We start from the raw sequence: 27,990 nt of genomic DNA on the forward strand, positions 1-27,990 counted from the left end.
TGGTAAATCGTTATTTAAACCTTTTGTGTCTTCTTGAAGATTTTTCTTTCTGATTGAAAAACAATCAAATACCCCCCCCAACAACATAAAAATTCCCATTTTCCATCACAGCACATAAATATCCATTCATTTTTGGTTTACACACAGAATATTCACCAAGTAACAAGATATTTGACATAAAGCTGATATTGTGGTTTAAAGACACATGCAGCTGGTAGTCCCAGGTGTATGTTGTAGCAGGAGATAATAAAATTTATACCTAAGTTGCTTAGAAAAGTAATTCAGACTTTAAAAGTTAATAATAATAAAAAATCCTGTAGTGTCTGAATTTCATCCAGCGCTACAGCCTGGAGAATTGTATGCCTGGGATACAAAATCATTTGGATAGAACCAAGTAGCAGGGCAGTTGACTTGAAGTAGGGAGAAATGTGAGATGGTGCTGCCTGTTGCCTGATTGACTTTTTAGTGTTAATATCACACATTATTAAACAATGGGTTGCAGCACTCTTTAGCAACATACACTTGAACATGAATTACCTTGCCTGCCCATGTGTGCATTAGGGTGCAGGTGGGGTGCAGGTAGACCTTAAGATATGAAAAGATGTCTTAACCCAGAACAACGTGCAAGTTCCAGAACAATTCCTGAATTTCCCTTTCTTGCATCCACTTGTATAAAAACGATTAGAAAGATCACTTGACCTGTAAAGGAGCCAGGATTGCAATAAGCATGTGCAGGAGTGGAGCTGAGGGCAACCAAACACTGTTGAAAGCATAGCAAAAATTGCATGTGTGGGTTTTCCCCCCCCTCTAATTAGAGAAGGTTAGTAACGATTCCAAAATAAAATCCGTGTTTGGAGGACTGGTCAAGTGGATTGTGTTTGCGGCATCATCCCAGGTAGCTCAGATCTTGGAGCAAACGACTTCTTGTGGTAATGTTTGGGCGTGTGTGAAGGCATCCTATTTTCGAGGGGGGGGGGGGTGAGGGAAGGGGAGGGTTTGTGACAGCTACGAAACATCCACAAAACCCTTTCAAGGCGACTTGCATGGCGTTTGATGGATCCTTCATGTCTGAGCACACGTTTTGACTTGCTGTGTTGTTTCCACCTGACGAGCACATGTCAGAAGGACAGACAGCTCCAGGCAGGGCTAGTGGAGCTCGACGGTGCAAGTGCAGTTGAGTTTTTAGAAGTGGAAGAAAACGTCTTTTTGCTGGTTTCAAGCCTCAGCACGCAGGGCAGCCCTTCACCCGTAACTCCTGCTGCTCTTGGCCTCTTGTGTGTTCCGCAGGAACACGAAAGAGGGATCTTTTTCTCGTCCTTTTCCGTTCCTCGGCTTTGTGGAGGCAGCTCCCGGGTGGCGTGAGGGGACGCTGCCCGGGGACCCTCCACCCGAGGCGCTTATCACCCTCCGCGTACAAATCACGGGGTGCAGGAAACTCGCCGGCGCGAGGTCCTCCACGCCGCCGGGGGTCGCTGCGGCGCGGCTGCACATCCCCGCCGGGGCGCCCTGCCTGAGGCCTACGCCGGTCACCCTCAAGATGGCGGCGCTGGGGTTGCTGTTGCAGGCGGCGGCAGCCTGCGGTTCCGCGGGGCCGCTGCGCCTCTGCCATTGCTACCGGGCTGCGCCGGGGGCGCGCGGGCTCTGCACGCGGCTGCCGGCGCCCAAGAATTCCGGAGAGGTGAAGCAGGAGGAAGAGGCGGGCGCCGAGGAGGAGGTGGACGCTGCCATGGTGAAGGGTGAGCCGGGGGCGAGGCGAGGCGGGGCTGGGGGGAGAGAGAGAGGGAGGAACAGGCGGCGCCCCCGGTGTGCGCGGCCCGGCGCTCGGGGAAGCCAAGTCGCGCCGGCCCCGCACGCAGCGGAAGGGAGGAGCGAGCCCCTCTGCTCCGGTGCTGGGAGGAGGGAGCGTGAACGCGCCGTACGTCCCTCCCCCGCTCCCGCGCCTGTAGCCGGGCCGCGCCGCCCGCCGGCCTCCTCCCGCTCCGGGCGGCTGGGCCGGGCCGCATCGGGCCGCCGGCACACCACACCTCCTTCGCTGCCGCCTGGGAGGGGCAGCCGGGGCCGCGTCGCGGGCGGGCGGCCATCGCGGGAGAGCGGCACGGCCTTGAGCGACCCTGCCCCGGGGAAAAGGGCTCCTCGCCGGGATGCGCGGCAAGGGAGAGGAGCCGGCGAGCTGCGGCGGTGTCTGCACGCACGGCTGCGCTGCTGCCGCCGCAGGTAACGGGCCGGCCGCTGGCAGGGGGGCGGGGAGGAGGCGGTCGGTGGGGGCACCGCGGCGAGGGCAGCGCGGAGAGCTTCGTCTTCGCGGGGCAGCGAAGGCCGAGGCCTTTGTGGCAGCCGCGCGGGTCCGCGGCGCTCTTTGTTGGTGGGAGAGTTGGGTTTCTCCAAAGAAAAGGGGTGCGGAGCCCTTCGGCTCAAGGTCGCCGGTTTGAAGCCGGGCCGAGTCAGCCCTGGCCTAAAGTCCTCGCTGCTTCTGATCCCAAGCTGTGGCTTGAGGCGAGGGAAAAATCAGAAATGATTCTTTGGCTAGAAATCCTGATGGTTTGAGCACGCCCATCGAGCATCCGCCAGGAAAACTGCTCTGCCATCTCTGTGCAGCAAGTTCCGTTAGGTCAGAGCTGGAGCACGCTGCGGGTGGCTCGGAGCGTTGCTTTATCTGCGTTGCATGTACAAAGGGCTTCGATCTGGCCTTCCACCAGGTAGGCTTGTCGCCTAAGTGGAAAGAAACGCTGATCGAGATACGGACAGCTCTTGCGAGCAGCAGTCCTGGTATTTGCAGCATCCATAAACCCGGCCACCGATGATGTCTCTGTGTAAGGCTTGGAAGATTTCTCTTTTGAATGTCAGTCCTTCAGCCCACAGCAGAGCTGGGTGTGAGAGGGCATGGGCTTCAGGTGTTTGAAGGGTAAACATTTTCCTGCAGTTCAGAAGGGATTGTTACATTTTTTTTAAAGAGTATTTGAAAGTATGTTTTGCTGTCGTTTGACAGTTATAAAAAAACAAGATTACAAAGGGTGAAGAATGCTTCTAGTTTAGACAGACTACAGTGTAGTTTTGTGCTGGAGATTACTGCATCCAGGCTGTGACTTGAACCACTACATTTTCCCTTTTAAAGTCACAGTTTTGGTTTGAGTTTTATTTCATCTTACACTTTGGAAATTTGTTTTTTTATGTAAAAACTTCACCCCATCCTTCTCTTTTCTCTGCTTCCTTCCCACCATCCATGTTTTTTTTCTGTTAAAGTATTATTTTCTATCTGTAGTTTCTGAACTCTTTGGGTCTCAGTTCCCTTTTTCTTTCAGAAGCTCTCGTGAGTTTATGTTGTAGTTCAGAGGCAGATAGTCTTTAATTCTTGCATTCAAGCTGTTCAACAGCGCAAATTAACTGACTTAGGAAGTAAAAGCTAAACCACCCCAAATTATTGTGTAATGAGCTGGTTCAGGTGTTCCCTGAGAAAAGCAGTAAACCGGGCTTTTTTTTTGTTTGTTTTTTGTTTTTTTTTCTTCCTGCTTTTGTACTTCATTGCACAATGCTTTTTCTAGCATGTTTTTTTCAGCGAGTACTTAGGTGCTTTTATCTTTGGGCTTTGGTTCTCTCATTATTCCAGTCTTTGTGGTGGTTTGACCAGGGGAGGCTCTTCTGGTGAGAGGTTGGTGATATTAGAAGATTTGTTTCAGATGAGCAAATAAAAAGTCCTGACATAATCTGCCCTGCATATAGCTGCTACTTGAACACATACAAATCATTAAAGTTACTTTAAAAACCTACTTTTGAGGGCAAGCTCTAAGCCTTCAGCTCATAAGTTGATGTCTTGTTAGCTCTCCTCATTTGACTGCTTTTGTTACTAGCCTCGGAGGCAAACACAGAAAAATCGACTCAGAACTGAGGCCAGCTTAAAAATGCTGGGGTTATGTTTGGATTAGTGTCTAAGGCTTTGCTATGTTGTCCTTGATGGTAGGTTTTGGAGCAGACTCTGTGATGCAGAGCTTGTCTGCCAGATCAGCCAGGTCGGTGGCACTTCTTGCTTGTTGCTGAGACTTACGTGATCTTGACCTCTGTTTTACTCTAGGAAAGATTAATTCAGTTTGCTGTCTCAGTTGCAGAAGCATTGAGGTTGGACTGGAGCTCTGGCTGCTGTGTGGTCTGCTTCCTGTCTTGGAAGGAGTTGATCAGGGCTATGTCCAGCTGAGTCCTCAGTGAATGGAGGTTGGCCATTGGTCTAACCATGGATGGTGGTTGGCCATCTATCAGTCTCATTCTCTGATGAGCTCACTTGCTTTTGAAGAAGCCTTGTCAGTTTTACCAAGTTAGAAGTTTGTTCTTGTTAAGGCAAGAAGTGCATGCAGATTTTATTGCTGTGTCGCTTGAAAAGAGCCTTGGTCAGGATCTTAGATGATGGTTTAGAAGAGCCCCAGCCCCCCAAAAGCAGTAGTGTTTTGGTGTACTCCAAGCTAAACTGCCAGGTGGAGCCTTCTCTCTCCCTTCTAAGACATGTCTAGGCTAATTCCTTATGAAGTGGGTATTATGGGGCCACAGGGCTTTCTTATTCCCTGCGAATTTTTGATGTGTTAGGAGCATTCTTCACTGACTTGAATTTATTACTTGCGGGGGCTTATATCTTGATGACTGGTGTGTTTAATAGTTTGTCCTTGCTGCTTGTTTGTTGCTTCTCTAGGGAAGAGAATTTGAGGGAATACAGAAACTGTTTAAATCCAGCTAGTGCTCCTCTGGTTTCACTGAACAAGACTCTAGGCCATTTTATGTGCTGTTGTTGCACCTAACAAATGTCTTTACTGTTTGTCGGATCTTTACCTTAGTTTTTATCAGCCCTGTTGGGGTTAATAGCTACAGTTGGGAGTTTCTGTCAGTGGTGCTTGGAATTACCCCGGACTTTCATAACCAAGTTAAGCCAAAATTAAGCTTTGAGGAACTTCAACGAGTTAATTGTCGTCTTTTATAACCCCATTCTGAGTTGTCTGCTCTCTGAGACTGGCTTTTAATATTCCTTCATGGTGTTGGAGCTGTGGTTTGGACATCATATGTGGTTCTGGCTTGATAGGAATTGGATATAAAAATAAACTCCGTTTTGTTTCGGGAGTATTAGGTTCTCCTCCTTGACTCTGCAGGGCTGTGACTACCACTAAAATGATTTCTACCCAAATATCCATTCTCAGCAGTGAGAGAACTAAGACACTCTTTGGAGGAAGATGCCAAGAAATCCAATCTGGCAGGAAGGGAAACATTCTGCAAATCCAGTTCTGCAATTTCAGATTGTTTCTTTAAAAGCTATGAGTGAGGCATGGCTTCATGCAAGATAAAATCCTTTCAGCTCTCAAATTGGGGATAAGAATGGGCTGAGGGTAATCCATCAAGCCTTGAGTCGCTGTTGATACGTCAGATGGTACTGCTGAATATGGCATTGTCAGCTGTGAAGACATTGTGTCTCTGCTGGTAATTCAGAGTCTGCTCTGCAAGCCAGAACTAGGCTTTGTTTCTTAGAGATCCTATTCCTTGCTCTAGAAAGGATTAAATATTTAGTCTTCACTGAGGAGTCATCTCAGAATGTGAGAAATCGGCTCTGTTGTTCGGTAATTGCATGTTGGTTTTTGGAGGGTGTTTAAAAACAATGTCCTTATACCTCTGCCTGTTACTTATCATAGAATTTCTCAGGTTATTGTTTTTGAAAGAGGAAGCAGCTAGAGGCCAAATAATACAGGCTGGTGTCAGAAGGCTTTGTGTGTTGTTGTTTTTTTTTATTTTTAATTTCTCATTTATGAAGTGAATTTAATAGTGCATTTGGGAGTTGTGTTACTACTCCTCCCTCCATGCATCCCAGCAATGTGGAAAGGAATAGAACTGCAGACTGCCAAAGCCTTAGTCACTTTTCCAGTTCTCCTGAGCAGGTCAAAGTCTGAATATAGTGGTGCTTGCTGTGTGAGTAGGTAGGAATACTACATTTGCTGTGTAATTACAGAAAATTGGCTTGTAGTTCTTTGTTAGGCTGAGACCGTTTTTCATGCTCTCCTGGCCAATACATAGAAGGTAATTCATGGACAAATAGCATTCAGAAATCAGACTACTTCCTGCCTATTCCCCTGTAATTGTCCAAGGATTTTGCCCACGTATGTGTGAGAAACAGCAGCCGGTGGGTTGTTTGTATTATTCTTTATAATGGGAGATACCATGGCTGAGCATCATGCAGAGAGGAGAATGGCAAAAAGCCCATTGTGTGTCGCACAGTCTTTTCAGTATCAATACAGTTGAAGGAGATTGAGCAGGCAGCAGGTTTAATCTGTTAATTTTGATACTGCCCCCTAAATACCAGTTTGTCCTGTATGTACTGGGTGGAAAAGTAATGCCAACTTGCGGCTGTTCCAGCTGGGAGTGAGAATTAGCCAATTGTCAAATTACAATGCGACCTGTCTTCAGATGATACCCAGCTCCGGACAATGTTATCGCGTGCCACGGAGGTTGTATTTCAGCATCTCCCTGTGTAAGTTAAGGAACCCAAATTCCAGTATTTGGTCCATTTGGGTTCTGAAATTGGTTTCTCTGAGATTCAGGTAATTTGAAGGAAGAAGGTTCAAAACTGGGTGTCACCAGTAATTACTTTTTTCCTGAGCTTTGGATCAGCATGCTGTTTTGGTTTGTTGTGGTTCTTTTTGTTTGGTTGGTTGGTTTTTTTGTTTGTTTTCTTGAGAGGATGATATAATCAGCAACATGCTTTTTTACCCTTTCTGTTACCCAACACAGTCAGACAAGGTTTGGGCCTGCAGTGGTACAGCATAACTGTTCTGCTTTCCCTGAAACACCTGTGATTTCTCATTCGATCAGCTTTTGGGTGAGCTCTCATAATATATACCCATAACTGCAGTTTGTGTTCACTGAGCAGCCTCTTGGTGAATGTCTGTCTGCTCCACATGCTTGTGTTACTGAGCCTCTGGAAGTGCTTGCTTTCTGCTCTGGAGCTGGTTATTGTGTATCTTCATTACAGCAACTCCACAGTCAAGAGTTTTTGGCAAAACAGGATGGCAGATCTTGGTGATACTCCCATGAGTGTGACTCTTGGGTCATTATTCCTTGGAGTTCGTAGATTAATCTGAAATTCCAGATTACGGTGGTACCAGTGATAGTGTGTTGTTGACTTATGATTTAGCTTCCCCTGAATACCCACAGAGAATTAGAAGCTTGTAAAAAGTAGTGCTCAAACCCATTGGTGGCCTGCAAGATCAATGAAGTTCTAACTGCCTGGAGAGCATGCATTTTGCATGCTGAACATAAGATGAGAGGGGCTAGGCTGTGCTTGCTGCTGCTGGAATGGAGATCCCATTCCTCTTTCCTGTTCTCTTGCACTGCTTTTGGGTACCTGCAGGACTGTGCAGTTGGCTGTTTTACTTGTGACCCCAGTAAAAACCTGAGTAATTAATTTTTCTGGTTTAGCTTTCTGTCAGATCAAGGCCGCAAATGATCTCCCAGTACGATTGGGTTTGTGCCAGAGCTGGAGCAGTGGTAGTGCCAGAGCCTGGGAGAAGCAGTATCTGCCCCTCACAACAGATTGGATCTGCCCGTTTGTGCAGCATAACTACCTCTGGAATTGTTATCACATTAAACTTAATCTGATCTTGCTTGGGCTGCTGCTCAAATAAAGGCTCTTCCCTATAGTGCTGAGTGCAACAGGAATGCATGTGAGGGCTATGTTAGAGCAGCTTCCTCACCAGCTAAAGCTTCCGGTGTTGGCACCAGGGAGGAGGCTGGAACATGAGGTGGGTGAGACATTGCTCTGTCTGGGGACAGTCTGGTTATTATTGTTACTATTGTTTTCAGATAAGTGATTTGAACTGATCCACTAATATCTCCTTCCTGCAAGTGCCATAGTCTCATCCATCGGGGCAGGGGACATGCGCTGCCCAGTCCTACCTGCCATCGATACCTGCTGCCTCTGGCACTGCTCCTCAGCTTCCTCCTTGAGCTGGTTTATCTCCAGAGACCATAGGCAAACTTCTTTCAGGGGGTTCTCTGAGCAGTGAGTGCAAAATCGCATTCCCAGCCTCTAACCAAGCCATCTCAATCAATTCAGGGAGAAGCCTCCAAGTGTTATTTCATGTTACGCTCTAGATCCAGCCACGAGTAGAACTTGTGTGTTATTACGACCCTTGATTTAACCTTGAGGTGATACATGTGGTTCAGGAGGGGGATGCACTTACCAAGTCTGATCAAAATAGTTATTGCTCAGTTTGTTTTCAGTACCAAAGAACAGACACAGAGCTGCTTTTGCCTCCATAAGCGAGGAGATGGCACCAGCTCCAGGCTTTAATCTGGGCTTTGAATTCTGTGCTAGGATAGTTGTATTTAGATTCAATATATAGTCTGTTGTTTTTTTTCCTTGTTGATACTATGTTCTTTCTTGCAGAAAAAAGTATTTCCAGGCTGTTAGGTGATTGTTAGTGCCACTGAATCATGGAGTAAGTCTGTCAGTGCTGCAGTTCTAAGTAGAGGATATCAATGCTTTTAAAAGAGGATGGGGAGAAACAGCCTGTGCATTTTGGGAGAAGAATGGCACATATGGTATTGCTGCCCATTTTGAATTTGCAGTGTCTGTCATCTTCCATTTGGAGCTCAGGAGACTTTGCACTCCTGTGTGCTGTTTTGCTGATGCCTGGAGATGTAGGTGAACCAGTTAATACCTCTGCTTACTTTTCTATCTGTAACCTCAGAGACATGAATGCTCGCAGAGCTGTGGTGAAGCAGGTGTCAGAACACGTCTTTGAACAGGACTGCACAAGAATTCTGAGGCATTTAGTTCCTCTGTTGTTTTTTTTTCTTTTAGATTCCAGAGACTTATTAAAAGAATTTCCACAGCCTAAAAACTTGCTCAACAGCGTGATTGGACGAGCCCTGGGCATTTCTCATGCAAGGGACAAGCTGGTGTACATCCACACCAATGGGCCAAGAAAAAAGGTAATCCTGTTGTGCTGGGATGGGTGGTGGGTATGTGTGTGGTTCATGGAGTGGGAAGTGAGCCAAGAAAGCTTCCAGTCCAAGAAGTAACTCTGTAGTAGAGAAAATTACAGAAGTGTTTTAATTCCAGTTACATGATCTTTCAAATAAGAAGTGTTCTCAAGTCTTCCTGTTTCTCTTTATTTTCACGTGCTTTAACAGGTATATAAATGTAGGTGCTGTCCTCCTTTTGTGTATGTAAAGATGGATTTTTCTTTTCTTTTAAATAGCTTGCTGGAACCAGCTTTTCTCAGCAGAGGCATGTATTCTGCACTCAGATGTGTATCTGACTACCTTAGAAAATAAAAATTTAAATGCTATACTTTAGCCCTTAGTAGGCCTGGATTTTATTGTAGACTCTAATAAAACAAATGCCTAAGTCTGCAATATTAAATTGCAATCAGCAAAGAAGAATTTGTTTGCAGTGAAGGGAGGCTTCTAATCCTACTTAAGGGCAAAATGAAATACAGACTCCTTTTTCTTTTTTTTGTGAAATGAAGCAGAGGAGTTGCAAGGAGTTTGCCAAGTGGTTTGAGTTCTTACTGGGATGCGAGAGGCCCAGATCCAAAACTGCTATAACCTTCTGCTATAAACGGAGCAGAAGTTCTTAACCGATGGGTGCTCTCTGTTCAAGACCTTGCCTTCTTTTATCATGCCAGCTCTCCTTCTATTGCTGAGAGCGCCTTCCAGCTGAAGTTTAACTGTAAGATACATTCCAGGAAAAGATTCAGTTCTGATGGATTAACATTTTCCAATAGCATTCTGTCTGAAATTTCTCAGACAGTTTTTATTACCACATCCTTTTTAAGCATCCCTGCATTTTATGCAGTGCATAAGTAATAATTACGTTAGAGTTCCTTTTTTATTTATGGGTTGTTTTTTCTTGCTTCTTCCTTGAGCAGTAATGCAGTTTCCTAACTTAAACTTTGGAATACCATAACCAATGCTTCATCGTTTTAGTTTGCGTAATCAGTTCACATTCTTGTTAGTGCTTAATAGATTAACGTTGAGGATAACTTCAGATTAAAAACAAAAACAACAACTAAAAAAGGAGCTCTTGTAAAAAGTCACAAAAAAAAAAAGCCCAAGCATAACCAAAACCCAACAACCCAGAAAGTGTCTGGGAATGAAAGGATGGGTGAGACAACCTGGAAGAGTCTCAATTGGAAGCGAACAAGGTTTTTTTCATGAGCACCAAGTAACTTGGCCTTCATGAGACAATTTTTTTTCTCATCAGATCTGTGCCTTTTCATGCCTAGCCCCTAGGCAAAGTACGCAGCAATTTCCTACAGGGAGATGAGATTCAGATGGCTGGCAGGCAGCCAGCCAGCTGTAGACTGTTGAAAAGTCAGGAGCCTTTTTGCTAGCCTTATAGGTGGGGTTTTCCCAGCAGACTGAAATGCCACCTTTCATCTTTGCTGTAGAAACAGGAGAGAATTCCTTAGGCATTTCCCTCCTTTGAGCCTTGCAGGAACTCAGCTACAGCATCTGCAGGGCCAGGAGTGGAACAAGTTTTTGATTTGGAGTCGTTTTGTTTTTTTTTAAAGGGCAAGGTTCAGCTCTCAGCATTCTTTGCCTCTGCAGGTTTTTCAGTTGCTCTTACCCAATCTGCACTGGTGTAAGAGGAGCTCTGGTGGTACTGTTAGTTGTCTTAATAGCTTGTGTTGGGCAGCATGTACTGAAGGCTAGGTTCCCATGTGCCTGATGAGTATGGTAGCCTGTGTAACTGTGGTACAATGTGCTGCTGGTTAAAATTAGAATAAGGAAGCAGTTAGGAAGATTTGCTTACCAGCACAATTGGAAATGAATTGGAGGGTGAACGGTGCTTCTCAGGCATGGTTTGGTATGCTGCACTGTGCGTAAGAACAGTTAACTGAATCTGAATTGTTCTTGTAATGAGCTATTGGCATTTGATTCCTCTGAGCTGCCACATTGCAGCCCGTGAAACACCGGCCTCAGAGTATGTGGCACTGTGCTGGCAGTCAGTCTGGCTTCTGGGTCTGGCCCAGCCCTGCAGCTTCTGTGTGACTGTGAGCAACTCCTGTCCCTTTTTCAGGCTTTTCTTTCTACAAGACTGGAATGGAGCTTCCCATAAAAGTGACCAAACAAGTGGTTGGTTTGAGATTTTTCATTTGTAGTTCTCTTATTTGCCCAGTATTCAGGGATGTTTGAAGTAGGTATGTTCCTGCTGGAGGACAGGGATTATTCTCTACTGTCTCACTTTGCTGCTTGTATTTGCTTTTCAGAAAGTCACTCTGCATATAAAGTGGCCTAAGAATGTGGAAGTGGAAGGCTATGGGACCAAGAAGATTGATGCTGAGAGGCAGGCAGCAGCTGCAGCATGTCAGCTCTTCAAGGTGAGCTTATGCTCCTCTTTATCTTGAGCAAACAGGCCTTTGAGTGTGCAGGCCTCATCCATTTTGGCAATGTAATATCTGACTTTTCTCTCTTTTTACCTGTTCCCTTTCTTAATTGGCATGTCTGTCAATCAGGGGTTATAAATGTCACGTTGAAGATAGTGTTACATAGCTGAGAGTAAGATGCAGTTTTGTCTTCAGCTCTGCCACTGACTCTTGTCTCTAACCTCAAGCGAGTTGGCTTTGGAGCTTCCCATTCATGTATATAGTAAGAACAGTGATATTTTCCCACTAAGGAGCTTAGAAAAGATGCTGCAGATGCTCTAACAAGAGACCTTTTTGATTTGCTTGTAAGTCAAGAAAGCTACATTAAGAAATAACTAGCCTTCAGAAGTTAAGAATTGCAGCATGAAACTTTCTTCAGCTGGCCCCTGTTTCTAGGCTGGTTTCTTGAATTCTCTGATTAGCAAAAGCTGTTTCACTGACTGTCTTCATTCTACTTGAATCTTAGTTGATGCTCATTCACTGGAAATACATTCTTGTTTCAGTGCACAACAAAATCATTATTCCCTAATTTCTTTGAGAGCCTGCAGGTTTTCAAGGGAAAAGAATTCTTACCTACACTTACACTATATTTTTCCCCAGATTTTGAAAATGGCTAAACTGTACTTCAGTGTAGAAGTTTAAAACCTCAGCACTCTGAAGCCACAGATCCAGCATACAAAGCTTTAACTCTGGTGCTTTGCCAGCTAAACCTGTAACCTAACAGAAGATATTCATGATGGAAAGCTACAGCAATAGCTACAAATGCTTTAAATAGATAGTCATCAGTTCAAGAAAAGTGGTAGTATCTAACTGGTGCAGAGAGTGCCTGAATGTAGTGGCTTAGAGTACAGCAGCTGGCAAAGTGAATTCTTGCTGTCTGAGGCACTCCTACAGCATGAAATAATGCGGTCTTGTGTGATACGTGGGCATTGAGAGGCCTAAAGATGTTAACTTCTAATTTATTGCAGTGGTCTGGTAAAACATGGCAAATGTTGTACTTCAGGTATGCTTGGAGCTTCATGTAAGGTTCAGTCCTAAATGCAGGTGGTAGGCCAGCAGTGATTAGGAACTGTTCTGTTTCAAAAGCCACTAGGTTAGGGAGGTCGTACTATTGCTTATACAAATAACTGTTCCTGTAAAATGAAAGAAGATGAGCCATTCCCTGAATTCCCATCTTGTGTTATCCAAGGTTTTGCTGGTTTAGACTAGGCTTTCCAAAGAGAGATGCATTTAATCCTCCAAGGTAGGTTTCAAAACTTCAGTATGCTAAATATAGTTGATAGTAAAATATTGATAAATCTTGGCCCACCCTTTCTAACAAGCCATGAGATGCTAAGCAGTTGTGCCCTGGGAAGTGAAGGTACTGAACAGATTCCCTTTCTTAAGAAATAATGGTACAAGAAAAGCTTCAAGTTTCTGGAAGTCCTTTCTCTTTTTCTGCGGGATATGAAGAAGTTGATCCTGCATTTCTCTCCTTTACTAGATGTGTTTTGGTTTCCTGCAGTTCATAGAATCACATAGTAGTTTGGGTTGGAATGGACTTTAAAGACCATCCAGTTCCAACCCCCCTGCCACAGGCAGGGCCATCTTCCACTAGAGCAGCCTGCTCCAAGCCCCGTGCAAACTGGCCTTGAACACTTCTATCTCTTTACTGCAGCTAACAATGAATGCATTTCTCTGTTGCAGGGCTGGGGTTTGCTGGGGCCCAGAAATGAGCTCTTTGATGCTGCAAAGTACCGTCTCCTCGCTGACCAGCTTGGCTGTCCGGATGAGAGGTGGTGCTCAGAGGGAAAGTGGCGCTCCAAGTCTGGACCATCTCTTGCTGACTTGTCAACCTGCTGGCGACGGATGGAACCAGATGATGCCATCCAGCCCATGGAACAGGGCAGAATGCCTAAAGCAATGAGAAGAGAGGAGCTGGAGGAAGGGGAACTAGAGGAAGGGGAACTGGAGGAAGGAGAGCTGGAAGAAGAAGCAATTGATGTTTCTGATTATCTGCCTATGGCACATCCAGATGCTCGAACCCCAGGCAGAGATGCAAGGTATGTCTGCCCTGATAGCTACTAAGCCAAGGCAGTAAATGGGAGACTTTGGTAGCTTGTGCACCTGTGCAGTTCAACATAGTTAAGCTGCAGCTTCCCATGTTGCTGGTGAGCCCTCTAGAGGGGCTGAACACTGGCTACTGCACCATTCCTATGCGAGCAGTAGCCAGACAGCCTGGTTTCATGCCTGACTGTCCTCATGACGGGATGCACAGGCTTCTTCTCTGGGGTCTTTCCCTATGGATAGATTGCTGCCTACTTATTACCTGCCTGCCTGACACTTCTGGGTCTAAAATGATTTCTGTTCCCAGAAATCGTGCACTTAGACCTTTTTTGACCACCCTGGTTTTGAGGGCAATATTGATTCTGCTCCTTTTCATCACCATAGTTGCTTGCTTGACTTCATATTTATGAGCACAAAGCTTGGATTTGTAATAGTCAACAGGAGTAAAATCTCTAAGGACCTGATGGTTTTAGGGATGCTCTTTGTATTCAGAATTATTTATTAAATCTGTTAAAAGCTGTTGGTGTTGCCAGGTTTGCAGTGTTAGTCTAAAGGTTTCATTGCTTTTTAGTAGGTGGCATTGCTGGACTGGGTGATTGTTACATGACTGAGATTTCAGTAGCAAGATACAGCTTGACTTTCCAGATGATCAAGAATTATCTGTGCCTTTAACTACTTAGTTTCAGGACCTCAGTAGGAGACATAAAGTGAGGTAGGTCTGAGCACGGAGCAGATATTTCTATATCAACTATTCCCATCTTCCATCTAGCCGAGGAGGGAGTTCCATTGAAATGACAGATGACAACACTGCCATCCGTGCCCTGACGCAGTTCCCACTTCCCAAAAATCTCCTGGCCCAAGTGATTCAGATTGCAACTTCTTCCTCCACAGTCAAGGTAAGGTGCTGTTTGACTCATGCCAGGGATGAAGCTCAAAGACTGCATCTTTGGATGCTTTTGGGGGGCAGTTGGGAACTAGGGAGAGAATGGAAATTAAAAATAGGTTGAGAAAAATCAGCCTGAAGAGCAAGGAAAAGACTTTGTGGTGAGAATTGGGGGAATGTTTTAATGGAAACATGAGGAATGTTGTTACTTCAGGCCAGGACAATAGAGGAGCAGCTGTCTGAATTAAGGGGAATATTTTTGAAGGCAGTAGGTTTGCATTTCCCTGTATATCTGCAACAAACACAAGTTTGGTTACTTGGAGCAATGCGTAATTTCTGTGCTGGTGATATCTTTCCACAACTCAATTCCTGCCAGTATCCAGTGATCCTCCTCCTTGGTATGTGTCACCCACCTCCTTTCCAGACCTTATGTGCTTAGCAAGCAGTAGCTGTGCTCCACCCCATAGACTTTCAGTGATGTTCTCCACACAGCTGCCTGCTCTCACATTTGCATAGCCAGTGCCTTGTGAGTTGGGGGGTTCAACTGGGTGCAGTAAATCTGTTCTACTGAACTGTTTAAAAAAAATCAAAGCAAACAAACAAACCCAACAAATTAATCTCTGCCCAAAAGTATTGAGGTGTAATTGGAAATGCCTGCCTAGTTATGTAGGCTGTTAACACCTCCCCACGTCCGTTGTTTTTGATGTGCCTCTTAGGAATACATGCAGTTCCGTACAGTAGGCACCAAGACCAAGATCTGCAAGCTCACGCTCCGCTGGCCCTGTCCCATGACTTTTGCTGCCAAAGGCCGTCGCAAGGTGGAGGCAGAAAACAAAGCAGCAGCACTGGCCTGTCAGAAGCTGAAAGTAAGTGCATATAGCTCCTACATCCTGTATCAACTGGTCTGAGTAGAGGCTTCTTGCACCTGACTTCCATTTTTGAGCAGAGTGATGCCTGAAACTTTCTGATCCTGGACTTCTTGTTTAATAAACATGGATTCCAAAATCTTAGGATTCAGGGTGTGCTGCTCTTGTACCCGTTCAGTGTCTGACCTGTGAAGGCTGTTACGCTTGTTTTGAGCCCTCAGCAAAAAAGTGATGTGTAGGGATCACCTGGAAGTGTTCTCTTGCTTGTTCTCTTTGCTACCTTGCTGCTGTTTACTGGGTCAGACTTATCTTCTCGTTCTTGTAGGTGAATTAGTCCAAAAATTTTGCTGCAGACCCTAGAGTTAGCAGAGGGGACATCCAAGAATGGTGTAGGACTTACTGTTGAATTGGCACAACGTTATCAGTACCATAGCAAGAGAGCTACCAGCCCTTGCAGGAGGGTTTTGTCAGATACAGTTGTGACTGCTGTTTCTTTGGTGGGTCTGTTTAAGACCTTTGTTTGAGCATTGTGTTGGGAGCAGGTACAACTGGGCTCTAATGTGTCTTTTTCACTGGTGAGTTGAGGTGAGATCATGTTTTGTTTCTTCCTATGGCTAAAGCAGGAAGTGATGGATTTGAGGTATAGGGTAAGAAGTGAGCTTAATCAAACACGTAGGATCCACATGCTCTGTATACCAACACTTATATGCAGCAGTCTTGTACCTGACAGCATCGTTTGCCACCTACTTTGCAGAGCCTTGGCTTGGTGGACAAGAACAACAACCCCCTGAGCCATGCTATGTACAACATGACTTCACTACGGGAGCTTGGTGAGAACCAGAGGAAACCCTGCCACATCAAAGTCCCTGAGGCAACCCTGCGCAAGATTGAGAACTATCTGAATCACGTAAGGCCTGCTCAGCTGTCTGAGAATCACCTTTGGCTGATCCTGTTTAACTTCAGGAATTACATGTAGTTAAAAGCTTTGTGTTAGAATGTAGATTGCCACAAAACCTGATCAGTCTTTGCTGACCTCTGGGGAAGGGAGGCCCATTCTGGTCAGTGGGCCTTCTCTATATGCATCTGTGATGTTTGTGTGCATTATTTGGCTTTTGGGTAGTTACAGAGTGCACTTTTGGTCTCCTTTGTAAGCTTATGAATGCTGCCTTGTGCAGGCATTGGTTCCACTGAACTCTTCTGTTGTTGTGCCCTGTAGCTTTACACGGACCAGGTATTGGTTACTAGCACATTCCCTTTTGCAGCATCTCTTACAGTGTTGTACGTTAGTGGTGGGTGCAGGTCCCCAGGCAGCTGGTGGAGCTTCCACCCAGGAGATCCCTCTTCCTGGTGGACCAGTGTTGCACAGACATCCATAGGAGCTGAAGCAGTGCCAAGAAAGGGTTCCTAGGTAGCATTCACTGTCAAAGCAGGAGTTAGCACTAAGGTAAGATTGATCATAGCTCAGTGCAAACGCGTGGAGCTTATTGAAGTCATGGAGAATAATGCCTACACTTGAAAGTTGGCAAGTTGCTGATGTGGTATGCTTGGGCCTGAACAGTAAAGACCTCGGGTGATCTTTACAGTATCTTTAGAGATGCTGTAAAGCAAACAAGTACTAGTGAATATCCTTTGTAGGACATTCACTAAAGGCCATTCACTAAAAGCCAAGACCCTGACGAAGACAGCAGCTGCTTCTGAATGACCTGCTGTGACTGAACTAAGGGTGAAAAATGTTGGAAAACCAGCAGCATCTTGAAGGAACTTGGTCTGCCTGCCATGCTTTCATGAACGTGAGCTGTCACACTGTGCCTGAAAGGGAGGGCTCTTTGACTCTGAATAAGGCTGAATCCAGAAGTACTGATTTGTAGCTGAACTTTTAATCTTGCAAACATCTGGGCCAATGCTTTGATTTGTGTTCTTGACAATTTGTGACCTATTGTTGGTCCTTTTAGTTCTTCCTGTGGGATGTGGGACTTCTGTTTTTTCTTCTGCCAAGATAGAATATTTCTGGCTTAGCTGAATGCTTATGTTTTGTGCGAGTTACATGTCTGGGCTTCCTGAGGAGGGGAGGCGTGGTGGTGTAACTTGATAGTTTCCAAAAGTTGTCTTTGAGGGTCCATTGAGTGACTTGCGTGCAGTGTAGCCACTGCCTTGGAAAGCTTAAGTTACTGTTTTGTGCCTGTCAGCATTAATACCCCTCTTAGAACAGGGGATGCAATGAAGAAAATGCAGAGAGCTGCTCAAGATAATTCTCATTTTAAATAACCTCAGTTCAGAATGTAAGTGGTTGAGTTACTTAAAATCTGGCAAAACTTTGGCAAAACTGCCTGGTGACTGCAAAGCCAGTCAGGCTGAGTCTGTTCCAGGCACTTCCTCCTTCCGGTCCTTCTCGGGACCAGTACTGATCTTTTTGTCCCTGACAATTTTCTCTGTCTCTCCCAGTATCCAGTGGACATCAGGGAATCCAGGCCCCGGATTGCAGATGACATGATGAATCTGAGCAAGGAATCTGGTGCCATAAGTGATGCAATCACAGGGAAGACATATATACCTATGTTGGAAGCAGAAGAAGTACGCCTTAGCCAGAATCTCCTGGCCCTCTGGAAAAGGAGAGGATCCTCGTGGCAGGAGAGCCATCCACTGCCAGTAGATCCTCACAAGGACACCATCCTATCGGCCATTGAGCAGAACCCTGTCGTGGTAATAGCAGGAGATACAGGCTGTGGGAAAACCACCAGGATCCCTCAGCTCCTGTTGGAACACTACATCCTGGAGGGACGTGGTGCTCGCTGCAATGTAGTGATCACCCAGCCAAGGAGGATCAGCGCCATATCAGTTGCCCAGCGTGTGGCACAAGAGTTGGGTCCCAACATGAGGAAGAACGTGGGCTACCAGGTGCGACTGGAGAGCAAGCCACCTTCCAGGGGAGGAGCCCTCCTCTTCTGCACCGTGGGCATCCTGCTGCGGAAGCTGCAGGGGAACCCCAGCCTGGAGGGTGTCAGCCACGTTGTGGTCGATGAGGTCCACGAGCGAGATGTCAACACTGATTTCCTGCTCATCTTGCTCAAGGGCATCCAGAAGCTTAACCCTGACCTGCGCCTGGTCTTAATGAGTGCCACAGGAGACAATCAGCGTTTCTCACATTATTTTGGGGATTGCCCTGTGGTCAAGGTGCCGGGTTTCATGTACCCAGTGAAGGAATACTATCTGGAGGAGATCTTGGCCAAGCTGGGCCGGCACCGACACCGGCACTATGAGATCAAGGTGGGTGAGTGGGTTAAGCTGTTTCCCTTGGGTGAGGCACTGACTTCTGGAACGTCATCAGGGGAGGGTTTGGGCTTGGAACTGCTCCCTCTTCCCTGCAGTTGTTGGACAGTGTTTGTCAAGCTTTAATTCCATGTCAACCCTTATGAGGTAAAGTCAGCTGAGTAGAACCCCAGAGTATTTTGATTAAATTATGGACAAAGATGACTTCAGATTTGGGCCTAAGTTACTTTTGTCCCTCTTTAATGAGAAGATTGTTTATATTTGAGTAAGCTAACAGCTCATTGTACTTCCCTATGTATATACATAGATGCAGATTTGAATGTTTGCATACTCTGTGCAAGCCTGGTCCAGGGCTTCCCAGCAGTCTGTTACCTAAGTGCTCATCGACCTGTGTGACTGAATTCCCTGACTGCACCTAGTCTTGCTGTTCCTCTGGAAAATGCCCTCCAGACACGTACTCTTTGCTGTGGATAGTTTCACTTCAGTTGTGGGTTGCAGAGTTACAGACCCATTGAGGTTGTCAGTGCCCTCTAGACATTACCTGGTCCAGCCTGCTGGACTAGAAGCTGTCAGCCTGTTTAGGCAGCCCGTAGCAGTCCCTCCCTGTGGCTGAGCAGCCATCTGGTAGATCAGCCACTTCTCCCAGTTTAGTCTCATCAGCAAACTTGCCCAGGGTGTCCCATTGCCTTCAGGGCAGTCTTTCTGTTGTGGATGGGTTTTTTCTACCTGTGCTCTTTAAGCTGGCCTAATAGGTGTGTTCCAGATTACTGAGGGATTTTAAAACTGCTGCTCTGTGTGTGGTGGCTTTGAAGTCCCAGGTGCATATGGCACAGCTCTGTCCCCCAGAATTTCATGTTAATTTTTGTTACTTGTTGGATATTGTTCAGTAGAGGTACACAAATCTTGGTTAGCTTCCAGTCTGGAGAAGGAAAAGAGCCTGTATATTCTCACTGTGCAGCAGAGGAAACTGGCAGCAGTCGTGACCAGAGCGGGTTCCAGATGGAGCGAAAACCAGGTTCCTGAGGTTCCTGGCTCCTAGTCTTGGGCAAACTGTCCAAGTACAGGCATTTGTTCCCTCCAGAAGATGCTCTGGGAAGCTGTGTGCCTTTCTGCTCTCTGCTAGATTGCTGCTTATTTATCTGCATGTGTCATCCTGTTCTATCCAGCAATCAGATGATGAATGTGTCCTTGATCTTGATCTCATCACTGACCTCGTACTCCAGATTGATGCCCATGGAGAGCCAGGTAGGTTCTGTCTTGCCTGTGTGCCCGTTCCTTTTGCAGCAGCGGAGAGTGAACCTTGAAGAGCCCAGACTCTTCACAGAGAGAACATGATGCTGAGCTGACTTCTGCAAGGCCACCTCGAATTCCTGTTTACCTGAGTAGTCTCAAGCAGTGTGGCATGAGCTGGTTCTGAATCTGGCTAAGACATCATCTGAGTCTTCAGTGCCCCAGTGTTAGTGTCCCAGGATGCAGCTGTTCTGGCAGGATGGGGGAAGAAGGGCAAGACTTGTCTGTGCTCCAGCATTTGCAGCCTTGTGTTGTACAATTTAGTTCTTTTTCTGTATTGGAGACCCATCCCTGTTAAATATCTTTGCCTGGGAGGTTTTTATGAAGAAGGCAGGACTCAGATGACTTCTAAGAGTTCTAAGTATTTCAAAGGTAGTAGGTATTGCCTCTCAAACTGCCTGTGGCTTGATTTTTTTTTCTGCCTATAAAACCTTGTCCTAATGAGCTCACAGAAGTAGATACTGCATAGCAAGTATGAAGTCTAGACAAATGTTTCCCTGGGTCTCATTTTGTATAACGTCTGGATCTGTCATCACATAATCAACCAGGTTGAAAAACATCTTTTAAGGTTATAAAGTCCAACCATTACCCCAGGACTGCCAAATTCCCCCCTAAGCTCTGTCACTGAGGGCTTCATCTGTGTGGTTTTTTTAGCATTTCCAAAGGCAGTGGTTTCAGGACTGCCCTGGGCAGCTTGTTCCAGTGCCTGATTACCCTTCTGGTCAAGAAATTTTTCCCAGTATCCAGTCTAAACCTCCCCTGGTGCAGCTTGAGGCCATTTTGTCCTGTCAGTTGTTACTTGGGAGAAGAGACCACCCCTCACCTCACTACAACCTCGGGTAGTTGTAGAGAGCAGTAAGGTCCCCCTTGAGCTTTCTCCAGGCTAAACAGCCCCAGTTTCCTCAGCCGTTCCTTATAAGCCTTGTGCTCCAGACCCTTCACCGCCTTTGTTGCTCTTTGAATCTGCTCCAGCACCTCAGTGTCTCTGTTGTGAAGGGCACAGAACTGAGCACAGTATTCAAGGTGTGGCCTCACCAGTGCTGAATACAAGGGGATTGTTACTTCTCTAGTCCTGCTGGCCATACTATTTCTGATACAGGTCAGGATGCTGTCATTCATTCATGCTAAGGATAATGCAGGTTTCCTTAGAGATCAGCTGGTAGGGGGCGTTACAGACCAAGGCCCTTCTTTTCTTTGGGTTTCTTGGGCAAAACGTTGCTCTGAACTTGGGCAAATAGTGGGTGTCTCTTTCATGCAGCAGAAGCTGTTTCTGTGTCTGCAGCTGGGAAAGAACACTCGGATTTCTAGGTCGCTTTTCCTTAACTCTTGCTCCGTTTCAGGTGGGATCCTCTGCTTCCTTCCTGGCTGGCAGGAAATCAAAGGAGTGCAGCAGCGCCTGCTTGAAATGCTTGGGTCTCAGAACAGCCGGTACCTTGTCTTGCCAGGTGAGATCGCAGGGCCAGACCTTTCCTCCCAGCATTCAGGAGAATGGATAGGCCAGTTGACTTGATGAACCCCTTCAGATGTTGAACTCTGCTGCAGAGCGAGCTTGTATGCTCTGGTGTATGTACCTGTTGTGTAATTGTGCATGTCAAGCACAAGTAACTGCTCCTAGCAGAGGCCATCCAAACCTGTATGTGATCAAAGAAACCAGATTCCTGTTTGCCTCCAGCAATTCAGAATTAGGCAAGCAGGAAACTGCCAAATTCTGTCTTGCTGTGGCTGCATGCTGAGCCTACAAAGATCATCAAGACCTGTTCTGTGGGATGGAGATGTACTCTGTTAGGTCAGCATAGGTTAGTGAATTCGTTATTTTGGGAAGAAAATTTTAAACCAAAAGGCATTATTACTCTGCAAGGCTATAAGAATTTGGGGATTGGTTTCTTTGGGTTTTGTGTTCCCTCTTCAATGTCAAATGAGGCCAGCCAGGAGCACAGCTTTGAGCAGCTCAGTTGCCAGTAAATGCAGGTGTTCTTTAGTGAAAACTCATGTGTTCCTGTGTTCTCCTGCTGTTCCCTGTGGCTACTGGGAGTTTCTTCTCATCACTGATCGCTAATAGGGCATATGTGTGATGTAGAATAGTTACAGGCCCTTGCTGCTAACCATTCTTGACCAAGTGAAACCAAATGGTTACAGGACACCCCACTCCCTTGCCCCTAGGTCTTTTGAAAAGGGGTAGCTGCAGGACGGGAGTGAACCTTTTGCTTGGGGCCCAGGGATGTTCTGGTGGTGCTGTTGGTGTCTCTTGGATGGGAGGTGACTGGGGCTACTGCTGATGCTGAGCTATGGTTTGAAGCAGCTGAAATGGAGCTTTCCCAAATGATGTGTGCCAGATTTTTTCTGGGGCCTGGCTGACAGGAAACTGCTGACAATGAATATTTGCAAGTAGTGTCCCCATTTCTATCCCGTATTTCTAGAAGTGGGAGGTAACGGTACAAGATACAAGAAGGCAGAGATTCTCAGCCCTTGTATCTTGGCCTTGTACGGCAAAGCAGCACAGCAGAGCAAGACTGACTAGTTTTATTTCCTAGTGCACTCCAACATCCCCATGATGGACCAGCAAAACATCTTCCAGAGGCCTCCACCTGGTGTCAGGAAGATTGTTCTGGCTACCAACATCGCTGAGACCTCCATCACCATCAATGACATTGTCCATGTGGTGGACAGTGGCACACACAAGGAGGAACGCTATGATCTAAAGACCAAGGTACTGCTGCTTTCTTGCTTCTGGAATGTACTGGAGCTAGTGGCTGTTTTCAGAGCAACATTTGAGATGCCATTAATGGGATGATAGAGCTGCTTCCCATTAGGAACCTGAAGCACTGGTGCTGTGTCCCTGTTTTGACTCCTCGTTCAGAGAACATTTTGCCTTTACTAAGCTCCCTGCCAGGCTCCCCATTGACTTCTGCTGAGCAGGCAAAAGTCTGTTGTCTTCAAAGAAATCGAAGGCAAATCCTGCACCCATCCAATCTCTCTGTTACACTGTAGCTTTTCCCTTTGCTTTCTGCCTTTTTCTATGATTTCATTATAAACCTCTCCAGCCAAAGCAGGGCAGCTCTGACCTATTTAGGTGCTGCTCATTTGAAGCTGTTTTACCCCCCGTGCCTTAGCTTGTTAGTCAGCATTAAGAGGGGGGAGTATGCTGCTCTCAGGCCATGTTTCTTGTGGTGCTGGGTCCTGCATTCTGGCTCTGCACTGCTGCCCTTCCCCTCCCCATGCTAGAACAACTTGTGACATAGCTGGGTGGCAGTTCACACCTTCAACACCAGTTCTAGTTTAAACCCAACCCTCTTATATTTGCCCACTTTTAACCCAGTTCATTGCAGCCCCTGCAGTGCCTGTGCTGCAGGCAGCAGGACTGGTTGGTGTGCAGGGACCATGCTTTGCAGGGTATGCCTTAGTGTGAGGAGCCCCTGGTGAGTTCTGTGGTATGATGTGGAGCCAAGGCAGGTGTCCAGCAGATGGCATCAGGGTCTCATCCATGCACTGAGCAGTTCAGGCCTTCACACTGCTGCCTGCCAGAGAGTCTGCTAGAGGCCTGCAGCCTGCATGGAAAGCTGCATTTAAAGAAGACAGCTATGAGAGCATTCATGCCTAATCCCTCTTCCCCTAGGTGTCCTGCCTGGAAACAGTGTGGGTCTCCAAGTCAAACGTGGTGCAGCGGCGAGGGCGTGCTGGTCGCTGTCAGTCAGGATTTGCCTATCACCTCTTCCCACGCAGCCGCCTGGACAAGATGCCAACTTATCAGGTTCCAGAGATCCTGCGCACCCCCCTGGAGAACCTGGTGGTTCAGGCCAAGATCCACATGCCAGAGAAAACAGTAAGCACAGTACCTGCCTGCAGCACTGCAGCCGAGTGAACCAGCAGGCTGCCTGGTGCCAGTTCAAGACATGAATAGGAAAACCCCACAATGCTGATGACTTTAGTTCTTGCTTTCCTAAATGCTCTCAGTGGTGTCTAGGGAAGTTACAAGCAGGAAATGTATAGATTGCTTAGATTACAGAGTCTGTCTAAAAGACTGCAAGAAATGAGGGCTGAGCTCATATCCCTGTAGGCAAACAAAGAGGGAACCGTTGCAGTCTGGGGCCCTGTGGCAGGCCAGTGGGCTCCTGAGGGCTCTCCCATGCTCCTGTGTGGGAAACATGCCCTTTTTTTTTCTTTCCCCTTCCCTCTGCTGTGTTGCAGGCAGTTGAATTTCTCTCCAAAGCTCTGGACAGCCCTGACATCAAAGCTGTGGATGAAGCAGTGATCTTACTGCAGGAGATCGGTGAGCTAAGGCTGTGTCCTGGTGTGGGGGTGATGAAAACATGTTTGCTGTCTAAATATGGGAAGTGAGAGCTGGCATAGGATCCTGTGGGTCAGACTGGGCAGGACTGTCCCTAGATAGGGATGGCAGCTGATAGGGACTTCCCAAACCACACGCATTGTGGTGCTATCTTATTTCCCACGCTGCTCTGCTCAAGAAGTGGTGAGAACTTCCCAAGGTTTAAAAATAGAAAAGGGGAATGACAGGGAAGGAAGGAACGTTGTGATCTGGAGTTCATGGCTTGGCTCTTGTTGATTCATCTGGCCTCAGGTCAGTTAGACCTGGGAGGTTCTGGGTGCTTATTGCTGTCACTTATGCCGTATCCCTCTTCTAGAGGTTATACCAGATCTTCCAAGCCCATAGATGGGGTCTCCTGGCTCCCCCAAGCCACTGACCACCACTTTGTCTCCACTTGGAGCTGAGGGATAAGCCATCATGGGTGGCTCTATTGCAGGAGTGCTGGACCAGCGAGAAGCCCTCACCACCTTGGGCAAGCGCCTTGCCCAGATCTCCACAGACCCTCGGCTGGCAAAGGCCATTGTCTTGGCATCCATCTACCGTTGCCTCCACCCCCTGCTCGTCATCGTGTCCTGCCTCACGCGGGACCCCTTCAGCAGCAGCCTGCAAAACCGTGCAGAGGTGGACAAGGTGAGGAGCTCCTCCCATAGAGGAAGGTGAGAAGGGGGCAGGGAAGGGGCTGCTGCTTGGCTGACACACATTCCTGTCCCCCAGGCCAAGGCTGTTCTGAGCCGGGAGAGTGGGAGCGATCACCTCGCGTTTGTCAGGGCTGTGGCAGGCTGGGAGGAGGTGCTGCGGCGTAGAGACAGTCGTGCCAGGGATAACTACCTCCAGGACTACTACCTGTATGGCCCCAGCCTTCGCTTCATCAATGGTGAGTCCCGAAGGCCTGCATCTCCCTTCTGTCCCCTGTAAAGGCTGAAGCACTGGGGAAGAGCATGATGCAGAAATGGGGTAGACAGGGCGGGAGGCTGTTGGAACGGGCGCAGGTTCTGACTGTGGCACTTGGGAGCGCAAATGTGACCTTATGTGCCAGAGAGGCCACGGTTCTCCTGTCTGAGGCTGAGCTTCCGAGCCCAGAGCTGGTGCTGCCCTGCTGAGGTTATTTAATTCAGTGGGGTGAAGGATAAGGGTGAGTCTCATTCCTTGGGGCTGTCTCCTCCCTGTAGGCCTTGTCAAGCAGTTCTCTGAGAACCTCTATGAAGCCTTCCTGGTGTCGTCCCCGTCTGACTGTACCATGCCATCTTCTGTATGTAACCAGTACAGTGAAGAGGAAGAACTTGTCAAGGGAGTCCTCATGGCTGGGCTCTACCCCAACCTCATCCAGGTACTACTTCCCCGCTCTGCCCTCACTCTCCTGGGCTTGCTGGTCACTGCAGGCAGCATGGGAAGCATAAGGATGCCAGAGGTTCTTGTGGTCTCTTGGAAACGTGTCCTAGGCACGCTGCCTGCTTGTGCTTATGCTTCTGCTGCTGCTCCAGTGCTGTCCCTCATGAGGAGTGGCCACCCCAGTTTGCAGGGGCCTGGGCTTGGCCTCCTGCAGCTTGTCCTGGGAGCTGTTGAGAAGGCATCTTCCTCCTCCTGTTTGCTGCCCCTTGCCTGGCATTTGGTCATTGCCACATCTGGTCATTCCTATATGTATCCTCTGCTAACACAGCAGAGCTTCGGGAAGTAGAGGAACATACTTGCCCATACACACATGCTGGAGACACAGTAGTGTGGGAAGCCAGTCCAGCTGCAGATGCGTGGTGCCTGCTGGTTCTGCAGGTAACGGAGATGCTCTTCTCATTTCAGGTGAGACAAGGCAAAGTGACTCGTCAGGGGAAGTTCAAACCCAACAGCTACGCGTATCGGACAAAGGCTGGCACCGTGCTGCTCCACAAGTCAACAATCAACAGGTGGGTGACTGGGGTGTGCGTGCCTGGGACCACGGAGACCCACTCCACCCCGCACCACCCAACACCTGTGTCAGATCCAGAGCCCCACACCTGACGAAGCTGTTCCCCTGTGCAGGGAGGCGTCCAAGCTGTACAGCCGCTGGCTAACGTACTTCATGGCGGTGAAGTCCAACGGTGGGGTGTTTGTGCGGGACTCTTCCCAGGTCCACCCGCTGGCCGTGCTGCTCATGACTGACACAGATATCCATGTCCGAGGTGAGTGCTGGATGCAGCCACCTGCACGGCCTCTTGCACCACTGCAGGGTCCTCATGCCATGCCTGACCCCCCGGGCACCCCACTTCTACAGCTGTGCCCCAGCCTGAGGGGATGCAAGGTGGCCATCCCCCAGCTACATCCCTTGGCCATGCTTTCTAAGTATCCTGCTTTGTACTAGGTATTGTGTAGTGGGGCCACAAAGGTGACAATTTGCAAGCTGTTCTCAGCTGTAGCTCCCCAGGGCGACGAGGAAACCAAACCCTAGGCAGGCTGAACAAGCAGGCTTGTGCCTGAAGGTTCATCCGTGGGGAATGAGGAGTGGAGCTGACCTGCAGCCACAGCTGGTGTGTGGGGAGGAGTAAGCCCTTCTCCACGTGGATGTGTAGCTTTAGCCTGTGGGGTTTTGGCAGTGCTGCAGTGGGTCTGTGGCCCTCGGGCTCGGATGGGCTGTGCAGTCAGTTGCCTCCTGAAGCAATGGGAGGATCCCAGTCTGAGGACATGGTGTGCTGCTTGGCTTTTGTGCGACCTGCTTGGATCCCTGGGCTCTGGGATAAAGTGAATGGGGGAGGACCTGCACTGCTCTGGTCGTGGTGGTGGAGAGGGCTGAGCATCCAGCACAAGCTGAACGTATCCACGCCATTCATGCTTCTGACCTGCTCTCTTCTTCCCACTAAGATGATGGCTGGCGAGCAACAGTCTCCCTGACAGACAGCGATCTCCTGGTGCTGGAGGGAGACTCCTACACCATCCGCCTCCTGCGGGATTTCCGTGTGTCGCTCTCCAAGATGGTGGAGACGTGTCTGTGCTATGAGATGGCAGCCATCCCTGGGGACCTGCACCACCAGCACAGCCAGCTGCTCGACATCCTGGTGGATCTGCTCAAAGGCCCTCCCGGCAGCTTTGGTGCTTAGGCAGATCCGGAGGATTGTGTGGGGACTTGTAATTTGTATAAAGATGTTCACAAATGTTTATTTAAATAAAGTTCTATTTATCCCTTGTGAAGTCATCTCTCTCCATCCTAGAAGATTAATGTTGTCTGAATCTCCTGCTGTCGGCTCTGTGCATGGTCAACGCATAGGAAGAGCCAGCGCCGTGCTGCCTGGAATGGACTGGGAGCGCCAGCAGACCCTGATGTGAGCTTCGTGGACACCCACCTGCTGACACACGTGCACTGCGTCAGTCCCTGACCTGGGAAGTGAGGACACAGCAGCTGCGGCCGTCCCCTGCCCCATCCCCACGGGGCCGGGCCGCGGTGGCTCCGGTGCCACGGCTGCTCCTGCCTCAGGAGACGGTGTCTTGGCTGGCAGCTGTGCCTGGGACTGGCACGAGAGCCAGGCAGAGCGTGGACCCAGCGGCTACGGTGCAGCGTGGAGATCGCCATCGTTTTCACTGTCCCCAGGGGACGCTGGAGGAGAGGAAGCCCTGATGGCACCGGATGGACGGGACATTCCACGTGGTCCCTTGGAGCCTTGCAGCAGGGCCCTGCCGCCCCACAGCAGTCGTGGCGTTCCGAGTGTGAGATGTGACCTGTCCTTCCCGACCTGCCTGTACTTTCTGTCCTCTCGCGTTGTTTTTATGTTCTTTTAATTTCTTGTTCTCCCTATGTCCAGGAGGCCGGATCCCTGTAACTTGTGCGACACAGGATGCCATGGTCGATGCCTGTGGGCGCTCTCTCCTGCAGGAAGCCAGGAGCAAAGGCACAAAATCCTTTTGTTTTCTATGAACAGGGACCATACTTCCATGGAAGGAGGACTGTGACAGGCG

The 27,990-nt window shown here is 48.0% G+C and overlaps 1 protein-coding gene across 4 annotated transcripts in view; it reads left to right on the plus strand.

Moving 5' to 3' along the window:
- The window catches only part of DHX30 (DExH-box helicase 30), a 39,631-nt gene extending 12,403 nt beyond the window's left edge, over positions 1 to 27,228 (plus strand). For 2 of the 4 annotated variants that reach the window (XM_061366080.1, XM_061366097.1), the window contains exons 3-20: positions 8,825 to 8,955; positions 11,241 to 11,351; positions 13,083 to 13,438; positions 14,212 to 14,338; positions 15,042 to 15,191; positions 15,946 to 16,098; positions 17,634 to 18,455; positions 19,625 to 19,703; positions 21,089 to 21,193; positions 22,280 to 22,455; positions 23,362 to 23,568; positions 23,934 to 24,015; positions 24,509 to 24,702; positions 24,787 to 24,946; positions 25,242 to 25,399; positions 25,867 to 25,970; positions 26,086 to 26,225; positions 26,902 to 27,228. In XM_061366080.1, coding sequence (XP_061222064.1) covers positions 8,825 to 8,955; positions 11,241 to 11,351; positions 13,083 to 13,438; positions 14,212 to 14,338; positions 15,042 to 15,191; positions 15,946 to 16,098; positions 17,634 to 18,455; positions 19,625 to 19,703; positions 21,089 to 21,193; positions 22,280 to 22,455; positions 23,362 to 23,568; positions 23,934 to 24,015; positions 24,509 to 24,702; positions 24,787 to 24,946; positions 25,242 to 25,399; positions 25,867 to 25,970; positions 26,086 to 26,225; positions 26,902 to 27,137 — 3,491 coding nt within the window. In that variant the 3' untranslated portion in view covers positions 27,138 to 27,228. Of the gene's footprint in view, positions 1 to 1,350; positions 1,737 to 1,833; positions 2,215 to 8,824; positions 8,956 to 11,240; positions 11,352 to 13,082; positions 13,439 to 14,211; positions 14,339 to 15,041; positions 15,192 to 15,945; positions 16,099 to 17,633; positions 18,456 to 19,624; positions 19,704 to 21,088; positions 21,194 to 22,279; positions 22,456 to 23,361; positions 23,569 to 23,933; positions 24,016 to 24,508; positions 24,703 to 24,786; positions 24,947 to 25,241; positions 25,400 to 25,866; positions 25,971 to 26,085; positions 26,226 to 26,901 lie in introns of those variants that run through there. The other 2 variants (XM_061366105.1, XM_061366087.1) reach the window with 2 other exon arrangements.
- Positions 27,229 to 27,990: the final 762 nt, after the last annotated feature.

The sequence above is a fragment of the Neopsephotus bourkii genome, unplaced genomic scaffold (assembly GCF_033783945.1).
Source record: "Neopsephotus bourkii isolate Nb327-2 ecotype Australia unplaced genomic scaffold, CSIRO-AGI_Nbou_v1 NB_122, whole genome shotgun sequence".
In the NCBI taxonomy this organism is placed as follows: Eukaryota; Metazoa; Chordata; class Aves; order Psittaciformes; family Psittacidae; genus Neopsephotus; species Neopsephotus bourkii.